This window comes from Apis dorsata, unplaced genomic scaffold (genome assembly GCF_000469605.1).
Source record: "Apis dorsata unplaced genomic scaffold, Apis dorsata 1.3 scaffold_989, whole genome shotgun sequence".
NCBI lineage: Eukaryota > Metazoa > Arthropoda > Insecta > Hymenoptera > Apidae > Apis > Apis dorsata.
This window is the reverse complement of record NW_006264092.1, coordinates 226,010-237,686: the sequence shown is the minus strand read 5'-3', so window position 1 is coordinate 237,686 and position 11,677 is coordinate 226,010. Positions and strand designations below refer to the sequence as shown.

Genomic DNA, 11,677 nt, shown 5'->3' with positions numbered 1-11,677 from the left:
GACGACGACGGCCACGCCACGGCATCGTCGCCGCCGTTCTCAGCTTCCTCGCGCCATCCCCTGACGAGAGCGAACAGGAGGAAGCGAACACCTCGACGTGGAAAGCATAGCTTTCCTTCTTTGTATCCAATGATGAACTTGAATGGTTTTGGTTTCTCAATTGACAATTTGGAGTATTTAGTTGCTATCCATATTTTTTGAGATTCTTGTTATTCTTTTTTTGTAATGAGAGAATCATGGGAGGATCTGGTTGGATGGTGAACTTGCATGAGAGAATCATGGAAGGATCTGGTTGGATGATGAACTTGCATGATTGGTTCACGTTTTCGTTGGCGGTTTGGAGTAATTTAGTTGCTAGCTGCATTTTTCGAGATTTTTGTTTCTTTTTGTAAAAGAGAATCAGGAAGGAACAGGAGGATCTGGTTGGAGATCTGAATGAAATTATGAGAATTTTCCTTCTTCTGATGTTTGGTAAAATCTTGCATGATTTGTATTTTTATTGGTACTATTTGCGATGGTTTGTTGAGCTTCTTCTTTGTTTTTGTAGTGAGAGAATCGTGATCGAACAGAAGTTTTCGATTGGTCTGCTGGGGACCAGTGAGAGATTTCCTTCTTGCATCTGGTGAACTTGCATGGTTTTTGTTTTTATTGGCAACTTGGAGTATTTATAATTTTTGAAGTTTTTCTTTCTTTTTGTAATGAGGGAATCATGATATAGATGGATTTTCTATTTGCTGATGGAGAGAGCTTTTTCTTCTTATGTTTGATAGTTTGTTTTTATTGGAGATTATAGAGTATTTATAAATAGTTGATCTATTCTTTGCTTGAATCTTTTTTTGATGAATAGCTTCTTTTCTTCTCGTTGAGAGAATTTTTAGTGGATTCTTAATTCTTCATGCGTTGGAAGTTTCTGCTGTGATTTATCTCTCTTCTTGCCTTAAATCTTTTGATTAGTGAAGATGAAAATTTAGATGATTAATGGAATGTGATCTAAAATATAAATCCTTGACTATTTATAGTGAGACAATTTCTGCTGGATCTTTGTGTCCTTCTGCATTAAGAGATTCAGCGATAACAACGATTTTCTTCTTTCGATATATTTTTGAAGATGCTATTTTTCCATTAGAAATTTTGTAGATAAATTAATTGATTTTTGATTCCTTTTATGTTCTATGATGATTACTGAAAATAAAAATTTAAATAATTCATGGAGTATGATTTTAAAATATAAGTATATCAAACATAAAATAAACATTTATGATCATTTATAGTTGAAGATTTATCAACGAAATATTAATTTTTGAAGAAATTATTAAGTATATTTTTGTATCCATTTAACATTAATTGTGATATAATGAAATTATTGTGATCTAATGAAACTATTTATGAGAGCTTTGAAATTTTTAAGAATTTTATAATTTTTAATTTAAATATTTTAATATTAATATGTAAATATTTCGACTTGATGATAGAAAAAAATGTATCAAATTAAACATGTATAGTGTCAAGAAATACATAATTTGATAAAGAGAAACAAATAATTTTTAAATAATTTTAATTACATGGAAGAATAAAAATCATATGAAGATCAATTTCGATTTTTTAACTTCGAATTTTTTTTGCAATAATATATTTCTTTGCATAATTTAAAAAAAATGATCTTTATGCGTTTACCTATTAAAAATCGATATATATATATATATATCAAATTATGTATCTCTCAATCATGTAAGTTTGATCTGACACATTTTTCTTTTATCATTAATACAGCCAAGATATTCAAGTAGCTTGTTTTAGATGCCTCGTGCATTTGTATATATGAGTAAAAGTGAGTGAATACTTGCATGAAATTAAATAAACCAGTTTTCATTGTAAACAGTGTTTGAATTTAGTCATGTTAATATGATCTTCGAATAATATTACATAAATAATAATATAATTAAAAGTTATAAAATTCTAAAAGCTAAATCTTTAGAAAAATAATATTTTATATCATTCATTAAATATAATTTTTTAAAATGAGTAAGTAATAAATCTAATTTCTAAAATATTTTGAGATTCAATATTTTTAAAAAAACTTATGAATTTTTACTTCCATCAGTAATTATGTGTTTAGCAATATCAATTCACTCTTTATTAAAATTAACCATATCTTTATAATCTACTTAATTTTTTTTCTCACTTGAACATTGTTATAGATACCAATTTTCTTTTTTTGAATTGAATCATCATTTCTGTCATTGATGAGATTTTTTAAATCTCAATCTCTGAAATATTATTTACACTGATTTCCATTGGTCTTATATATGTGAATCTTATTAATACCTCTATTCAAATATCACAGAATTTTTAAAAGAATTTAAAATCACTTTGAAAATCTCATTTCTTTATTAACTAACACTATTATTACTAATCATTTGTCAATTTTAGTTTTAATAAAATATTAAAATATCCTTGAATATTATTAACTTATAATTGATTAATTTCCATAGTTTATGTGAATCCTCTTATTAATAGTTCATTCGAAGCAGTTAAATAATTGGGTAAAAAAAATTTTAAATTCTTATTCTAAATTCAACCATTGTTTTTGGTTTGTCATTTGGAAAAATTGCTAAATTATTTTGCATATCTAATGATTAGATAAATCCTTTACTTACAATTTCTTTATTGATTAAAAATTATTTACTCTATTGTATTCAAAACTTTACGTTAGATTTCTTAATTATGAAAAGATTGGTTTTATGAATTGATCAATTTATTTTTCTTTTTATTGGTCTTCCATTATATATATATTTTCCATATTCAAATAATGTTTTTTCAAAGACAGATTAATAATTATTAATCAGCTATTCGCTTTTTTTCTTCAGAATTTCTAAAAATTCTTTTCTTTAAAATACTAATCATATAAAATTGAACAAATCAAATAATTAGACATGTTTAATTATGAAATTTAGATATATAAATATTATCAAATTATATTGAAAAATAATTTCTATCAACTCTATTACAAATTATATTATATGTATGCTGAATGACTTTTCAAATTACATTATCTTTCAGTTTGTAAAATAATAAATAAAATATATATTCTTGAATGTGTTGATTGCTATTATGTAAGTTATGAAAATATTACTTATTAGTATATCCGATAATCCAGCTTTTATATATATAATATCTTTCACGTGAAAAATAATTGATTTGATATCGCATTTTATACCAAATAATAATATATCGATAATAATTAATATTGAAAAAAAAAACGCAAAGAGATACAAAGAGCTTTGATTTAATCTCTCTTCTATCTCTTCTATCTCTCTCAAATCATTGCAATAATATCGAAATTTTTATAATTCCACAATTTTACAATTATCTCTGTCTTTATAAATTATGAAATTTCTTCTTTAATTCCACTTCATTTTTAAAAAAAGAATAAAGAAAAAAGAAAAATTAAATTCAACATTTTATCATTATTATCAACATTTATAATCATTAATCATTAAGATTGATTCGTTATAAGTATTATAAATAAATTTCGTAAATTTAATATCTGTTATCTATTACAAACAAAATCGTATTCTTCGAACAAATTGTAATCCTAACACGCAAATAAATTGATCGATCTTTGCATCATTTGCATCTTCGATTTCTTCGTATTTTATTTAGGCGATCAATATCTTCGAAAAATTTTCAGATTATTAAAAAATTGACAGTGATATTTTAAGATCCAATGTTAAATGACTCGCTCAGTATGTATATATAGTAAATATGTATGCTTGCACGATTATGCTAAGACAGGTAGTTGATCAGCGGCTTCGGTGCAGGACGGTATACCATGACGGTCACTGATCGAAAGTCGCGAATCGTTATAGTAGGGGGTGGTTTGGTGCGTGTTTCGATAATTTTTCATGAAACGAGATGATTTTAAAATTTGTTAAAAGAACTTTAAATCAAACAATATCGAATCAAGATTTCAAAGATTATTAAAAATAGTGAAGTTTCGATTTTTTTAGGTCGGTTCTCTGGCAGCTTGTTTTTTTGCGAAAAGGGGTCATTCCGTGTCTATTTACGAATATCGTCCAGGTGAATTTTTCGATTGGAGAATTAATTCAATCATTTTCTTTTTATTTGTTTATTCAATTTTTTAACGTAATAATCAATATCTATTATTTTATTTTATATTGAATTTTTATTAAATTCTAATTCAGATGACTTAAAAATTTGAAATTGAAATTTTTTTTTTATGTGTTTTTTACACACTTTTAAGGATGAAAGAGGTATTTCAAATATCTATTTTATTTTTATTTTTTTGAAGAAATACACAAAATAAAAGAGTTTGCAAGAAGCATAAAATACGTAAAAATTTTTATGTAATATGAATATAAAAATTCCGTGGTCACATTCGTTTCAGATATCAGAACAGAGGATTGTTGGGGTCAGAGCATTGATTTGGCTCTGTCAGTTAGAGGGCGGGAAGCTTTAAGGGCAGTTGGCCTTGAGGAGGTTGTGGTCGATCATCATGGTATTGCTATGCGTGGTAGAATGATACACAATAAGAATGGATCGCTCAAAGAAATACTTTACGATGGTGTGAATCAAAACGTGAGTGTTTTACAATATTTCGATTTCTTTTTTTTTCTTTCTTGAATCCAAAAGAAAATTGAGTAAAAAATACGAAGTTTTTTTGCTACTTTCATTCTCATTTTTACAGTGCATTTATTCAGTTACCAGACGATATCTAAACATTGTTCTACTAAATGGTGAGTAAAATTACTCCTACTCTAATAATGTTATTAGAATTTTTTCTCTCATATTTTAGTCTTTCCATTGTTTTATCTCAGAAATTACAGTTTATCTGATAACGATAAAATAATTTACATATACTCTAATTTTATTTTTATTCACTTATAGTGAAAATAAATTAAATATGTATAATTTTTCAATATTTATCATAGTACCAATTATTAATTAACAAATAAATTAGTTGAAGAATCTTTTTAAAGAAGAGATCTAATAAATCTTTTTTTATTAAATCATACTATTTCTCATTGAGAGGAATCAAAAAATTTTACATTAAATTATCTCGATAAAATTGAAAATTGAACATATTCGAGATCCTTTTATGCTAAAGAATAAAAAAATGGCCACTGAATATCCGATGACACAGTAGTGCGTGAAGCCACAAGAATTCGAGCGTGTCGTATTTCTTTCTACCGCTAGCTTATGCTTCTTACGATCTTCTATGTACTCGTATACTTTGGTGCCATTTTAATCCGATATACATCTATTTGCGCATGAAACTTTTGTTATAAACTGATGCGTACACACAAGCGTTTTCGAAGGATTTATTAAGTTTCAATTCAATCCTGGAGGCATTAGATACATTTCATTATTAGATTGATCTTATTAAAAAAGTAATATAGAAAATGGTTAATAAAGAATTTTTCTTTTAATTTAAGAAATAATTATATGGAAAAAGGCATTTTTAATTCTATTTTTGAAAAGATTGAAACAAATTATTGCTTAAATTTTTTATTCTAATTTCTATAATCAATGTAGAATGTTTGAAAATGTTATATAAATTTTTTCAGACTTTTATTTATTAAATAAAATATGTGCCGAATATAATAATTGCTATTGATAATTTAAAGTTGAATATACTTTGATTGCAAAATTAATTTAAAATTTAATTTAAATATAGTAGTAGTAAAAATGAGATAATTCAAATATCAATTAGTTTTAATTCCTTTTCTTGTCTTTGACGAATTTTTAATAGGTCTTTTATGGTTAAAAAGTTTTTGTCTTCTTTTTGTCGATTTTTAATGTAATTTTAATGTAATTTAAAAAATGGAAAAAATAGACATTAAATAATGATTTACACTTGTAAATTTTTTTTCCAAAAAGTTTCATAATTTATTTATTTATTTTTTGATTTCATATGACAAAGGATCAAAAGTAAAAAGAAAATGTTACACTTATCTTAAATTACTTTTTTCGTTTTTCGGGGATTTTGTATCGAAAATACAGCTGCCGAGAAATATTCCGAAGTAAGTCTCCATTTCAACAAAAAAGTCGTGGATGCGGATTTAGACGATGGAAAGCTGACGATATTGGAGTAAGAATTAAAACAATTCGAAAAATATTATATCTTCATATAATTTCGTATAACGTTCGTTGAATTTTTCAGCACGAGAACTCGAAAGATAGAGAAAGCGGAAGCTGATTTGATAATAGGAGCCGATGGTGCTTACTCGATCATCAGAAGAACAATGGCGAAGAAACCGCGGTTCAACTGTAGTCAAACTTATATTGAACATGGTTATCTTGAATTATTCGTCCCTTCTGGAAAAAATAATGAGGTAAAAGTCTTTCTTTAACCTTAAAAGTTTTAGACGAAAATTAGTTTTCTCATAATTTTAATGAATGTTGTAAGAACAATATTTTGAATAATTCTTTTCTTTGCATATTGCCTTAGTTTTTAAATTATTAGTTATTAAATTATTATATATAGTTTTTAAATTATATATAAACTTCGATATTATTGTATTGAATTTTCATCTATTTGTACAAACATAGTAATAAATATCATTATATATGTATATCTATAGTAAGACATTCTCTTTTTTGAAAGAGAGAGAAAAAAAAAATTACAGTTAAAGTAAATTTAATTGTAATTCTCATTATATTACATTACATACATTAGAAAAGAAATTTTAAAAAAAAACTTCGTTCAAATTTATAAAGAAGGAGAGTTTTGAGCTTACTTATTATATAATTGCCAATCACTTTTAATCATATATTAATATATAGACAAAATTCAATAAATTAATAAGTTTCTTGTGAATAATTAAAGTCAATTATTAGTTATATATAAAGAAAAGAGACTTTTTACAATATATTTTAAGCTCATTGAAATTTTTGAGGAGGAATTAATCAGTAAATTGGTCAATTTTTAAAAATTTTTAAAAATAATACGATAAATAATACTTATTTTTAAATTTCCATTTAAATGTCTATTCTATTAATTCTTTTTCCTTTTAATCTGATAAATTTTATAGATATCAATCTCAGTTATGATTAATTAAAGAAACAAAATAGTATTCGATTGATTAGAATTTCGTAGGGATTATTTTTATCTTTTATTTTTGTATGAGATTATTTTTAAATCTATCAGTGATAAAAATTGATTTCTGTTTATTCATTGATATATATAAACCACACATATATAAGATATAAATTCTATAATTAATAATAATTCTATAATTCTTGTTAGATGAAGCGAGATAGAAACTTTTCTGTCTCTTACATTGCTATTTTTATCTTGCTTTATCTAATACGAATTTTAATATTTAATTAAAATTTAATATAATAAATAATAAGTCTCAACTGATATTTTTTTATTATTTTTTATGTTTGTTTTGATCTCTAGAAATATTTTGCATATCAAAATCTTAAAATAAAATAAACATTTTTTAAAATATTGAAATCTATTGGATTTCAAGTTTATGATGAGTAACAAGCATCTTCATATTTGGCCACGAGGAGAATTCATGATGATAGCTTTGCCCAACGACAACTGTACTTTTACTGTTAATTTATTCGCCCCTTTCTTAACTTTGGACAAGCTAAAAACACCTCAGGATCTTTTGAGTTTCTGTGAAGAATATTTTCCTGATCTAGTGGAATTAATTGGAAGGCAGAAGTTGGTTAAAGATTATTTCGAAAGGGAACCAAAACCTCTGATTTCTATCAAGGTAATTTTAATCAAAATTTTTATTGATCGGTGGATAAAATATAATTGAAAAATATTTAAGAAAAAATTTCACTTACAACGAATTCTCGACTAATCAAATTGTTTATAAAATTTATCTCAATCATTCAAGATCTTTATCTAAAATTTTGATTATTCTGGATCCTTTTATTATATAATATCAAAACTCCTTTCTGTTTTTATAATTAATATTTTTCTTCATTTATTCAATATTTTTTAAAACTGATAGACAAACATATAATTGATATACAAATTGTATATTAAATAATTACAATTCAATTGTAAGCGAATGTTCAAAATATAAAAATGAGTTATAAAAGAAAATATAAATATAAATATATAAAAAAATGTATTTCTAATTATTTCTTTTCGATTATCCGGGATGTTTGTTGTTTCGTTTGAGCCAGTTAATTGGAATCCTTTATTTTAAAAGTTTTATTATTATTATTTATTATTATTTAACAAAAAAGAAATAATTAAATTATTTTAAAAAATTAAACATATTAATTTTGAATTACTTTTGTAAACTAATATCATCAAAATTCTATTAAATTCTATTAAAATGTTTAGATCATGTTTTACTATTAATTAACAAAGAGAAAGGAAATGATTGAAGAAGACTACTTCGAAAAAAAACCCAATTATAAATTCTGAAGTTTTTTTTAAGTTCTTTTAATTAAATTTCTTTAAAATGTTTATTTATTTAACATTTATTTTATTGTATTAAAATTTTATAAAAATATTATATTTATTATTAATTGATGAAGAGGAATTTTTTTTAAAATTATTTTGGAAAAAAAATAAAATTACTGAATTATAAAGTTCTATTAATTTACAGATAAATACTAGTTTGAATATGAAAAATTTATATGATAGTTAATAGAAATTAAAAAATTTTCAAATAAAAATAATGATAAATAATAAGTAATAAAAATAATTATTAAATTTTAATTCATGATTAAATTATTTTCTTATTTCTTATAAACATTTATAGTGCAAACCTTATCATGTTGGAAAAACCACTCTTCTTCTTGGGGATGCTGCTCACGCTATGGTGCCTTTCTATGCCCAAGGAATGAACACGGTAAGTTTCACTCGATCGATTGAACGATTTCACGTCTTCTTGCTCGTCAGAAAATTACCTTTCACGATTATCTCCTGTACAATTTAGATGTCCATAATTATTTTCGATTCCACAGTTATTTTTGTAATTCATTTTATCATATATCAGGGTTTCGAGGATGTTTTACTTCTGGACGAGTTAATGGAACGTTATAACTCGGATTTCAGCAAAATTCTTCCAAAATTCTCGGAATTAAGATGCGAAGATGCACATGCCATTTGTGACCTTGCTATGTACAATTACGTCGAGGTAATTTTATTAATCTTTTATTAAATCTTTATCGAAGTTAGAATTAAATAAAAATTAATGATTATTATAACATTAAAAATTGAAAAAAAAATATAAAATGTTATAATTCACGCAAAGAATTTTGGGAAAAATTTTCAAATAATCATTTCATTTTTAAAAATACAGATATAAAAATAAATTTTTTCATAAATTTTAAATATTATCAATATAATACTATTACTACTAACAAACTTAACATAAAATTTTCCAGATGAGAGATTTGGTGAGGAAGAAATCTTTCCTCTTTCGAAAATATATAGACACGTTTCTTTATAAACGAATTCCAAAAACGTGGATACCTCTCTACAGTACAATACACTTCTCGAGAATGAGGTTTCGCGATTGCATCGCGAACAAGCAGTGGCAGGATAAGGTGGGTCGAAACATTATGAAGAAAATCAACAATCGAATAAGAATTATTCAAAATGTACTCGAACAATTATTTTTTTACAGGTATTACGCAGAACCGCTTGGTGCACGATATTCTTAATCATAGCTATATTAATGGCGTCTTTCATCGAAGTATCCGCAAAGAAAAGTATTTTGTATTAAATTTTAATATAGATTATTATTATACAAAGTGCACAACCAACGTAAATATGTTAAATGTGCGTATATCGATTTTACAATAAAACTAATTGTTGACTAATTTTATAATTTTTTTCCCTCAAGAAAAATTCCCTAGAAATTAACTAAAATAGCTAGAAATTTACAATTTTCGCTATGATTGAAGATCGATTAATTGTTTGCACAATTTGAGCAAATCTCGTTTAAGGCCTTCACCTTTCTCTTATTCTTCTCGAACATCGGCCAAGGTATATAAATATTCTTTCAATATAATTACTCTTCTATCTTAACTCTATTGGTTCTTTTCTATGGAAAATTCTTAAGCTAATCAATCTAATTGACTAAAAACCTGTCGCCCAATTAAGTATATCCTTCTATGTCTACTCGGCACTTGTATATCTAAAATCACGCAAAGCATGATTTGTTTGAACTTTAAAAGTGATTCCTTCGTCCTTCGGATAACCACTATGAGGATTCATTAAAAAATATTTATAGTATCTCGTGTTTGTTATCACTATAGAAACTCAAGCTTCACCGAATCCGCATTCTTCATATAATTGTGCTTCTGACTTTCGAACAACTCCACCAGATGATTGACAAATTTCTCGTGGTATTCGTCGATCTGTTCTGTCGTAGGTTCCTCTATCTTTGGCAATTCCAATGGACTACCGACTGACAAGAGAGAGAAATTTAGAAAGTGTTATTAAAAAAATATAAAAAAATATTATTAAATATATTTGTAGGTATTTTTTATTAAGTATTATTTCTTCTGAAATATTATTAAAAAATAATTATTAAGAAAATAAGTATTAAATTATAAATAAATATTATTAAGAAAATTTTTAATGCTACGAATTTGCTACAATATAAAAATTAATGTAAAATTCCTTTTTTTGTAATAAAAATTAACGTTCGAGAAAGATATTAATTATTATTTTGAAAATGGATTAATTCTAATTATAATTAATATTGAGTATTATGTCTGACTAAAAAACTTACCGACAACCGTGACTGGTTTCCGTCGCGGGATAATGCCAAAAGAATATTGGAAGAATCCTCGACCCTTCAAAAACACTGGCGCCAATCCGATCTTTTTACGAACATAATGCTGTATTCTTCTCATCAATGTGCCCTCTGGCCAATAATATTGATCGTATATATCTGTTTCTCCAAACGAGATGACAGGTACTAAGGGGGCCCTAAAACAAATAAATTAAATTATTAATTAAAAAATTTTAATTATCGATAATTCATTTCATTATAAATGAACGATTTTAACACGTTCATTGTTCAATATTATAGTACTGCTTTCTATTTCTTTAATCCATGACTATTAATGTTCACTTATAATAATGTTGTTAATTATGTTTTTAACTAAATTAAAAATTTATTTAATTTTCTTCTATTAAAATATAAAGAATATTTTTTAAGATTTTATGTTAGTATCTTGAAGAATTTATTTGTATAATTTTCTTCTTTATAAATAAATTATTTATTGTTATGTAAAATTCAATAATGCAAAATAGACTATTGTCTATATAATATTATGTGTGATTTTAATATAATAAAAAATGAGCATTTTATATGAAAAAAGATGAAAAATATACGAACTTTTGAATACAATTGAAATCAATAGGTCAAAAATTTATATTCAATGTTTAAGAAATTTTTAAAACTATCTTCATTAATGCAAGCATAGAACAAAAAAGAAGAATAATTCATAAATGATCACAAATGAATAACGCTGGATTTATTTATATTATTTTAATTACTTAATGGAAAAAAACCATGATCATTGTAACAAAATTGAACAAATTAAATAATATTTTATCTGATCAGATTTTATCACGTCAATCAATTAGGAATAATACTAAAATTTTGAACACTAAACGTATTAAATAATTGCAAAAATTGATGTAGATAATAATCGG

The 11,677-nt window shown here is 24.8% G+C and overlaps 2 protein-coding genes and 1 long non-coding RNA gene across 5 annotated transcripts in view; 2 read left to right on the top strand and 1 right to left on the bottom strand.

Moving 5' to 3' along the window:
- The first annotated feature begins 261 nt into the window (after positions 1–261).
- On the top strand, positions 262–1,086 carry LOC116186604. The gene is made up of 3 exons (XR_004151620.1): positions 262–471; positions 548–622; positions 1,020–1,086. It is a non-coding gene; the product is annotated as an uncharacterized LOC116186604 (long non-coding RNA).
- A 2,697-nt stretch (positions 1,087–3,783) lies between these two features.
- LOC102672777 (kynurenine 3-monooxygenase) lies at positions 3,784–10,158 on the top strand. 3 transcript variants are annotated; one of them, XM_006624062.2, is made up of 11 exons: positions 3,784–3,883; positions 4,011–4,080; positions 4,409–4,599; positions 4,709–4,757; positions 6,025–6,112; positions 6,185–6,356; positions 7,500–7,751; positions 8,763–8,852; positions 9,000–9,140; positions 9,391–9,552; positions 9,633–10,094. In XM_006624062.2, the coding sequence occupies exons 1-11, from the start codon at positions 3,833–3,835 to the stop codon at positions 9,729–9,731; spliced, it is 1,365 nt and encodes a 454-aa protein (XP_006624125.1). In that variant the 5' UTR covers positions 3,784–3,832; the 3' UTR covers positions 9,732–10,094. The 3 variants fall into 3 exon arrangements, with proteins under 3 accessions (XP_006624125.1, XP_006624124.1, XP_031370243.1); XM_006624061.2 differs by having other exon boundaries at positions 9,391–10,158; XM_031514383.1 differs by lacking the exon at positions 7,500–7,751.
- LOC102673175 (2-acylglycerol O-acyltransferase 1-like) overlaps positions 9,590–11,677 on the bottom strand; it is a 16,291-nt gene continuing 14,203 nt past the window's right edge. Inside the window, exons 5-6 of the mRNA XM_006624065.1 lie at positions 10,746–10,945; positions 9,590–10,418 (exon numbers count right to left, since the gene is read on the bottom strand). Of these exons, the coding sequence (XP_006624128.1) occupies positions 10,261–10,418; positions 10,746–10,945 (358 nt within the window). The 3' untranslated portion in view covers positions 9,590–10,260. The remainder of the gene's footprint in view (positions 10,419–10,745; positions 10,946–11,677) is intronic.

What these genes read in the sequence shown, in the direction of transcription:
- LOC102672777 (XM_006624061.2), top strand. Translation starts at nt 3,833, where the DNA reads ATGACGGTCACTGATCGAAAGTCGCGAATCGTTATAGTAGGGGGTGGT. An exon ending in TTATAGTAGGGGGTGGTTTG is followed by an intron (nt 3,884 to 4,010) that starts GTGCGTGTTTCG and finishes CGATTTTTTTAG; the next exon opens with GTCGGTTCTCTGGCAGCTTG. An exon ending in TATTTACGAATATCGTCCAG is followed by an intron (nt 4,081 to 4,408) that starts GTGAATTTTTCG and finishes CATTCGTTTCAG; the next exon opens with ATATCAGAACAGAGGATTGT.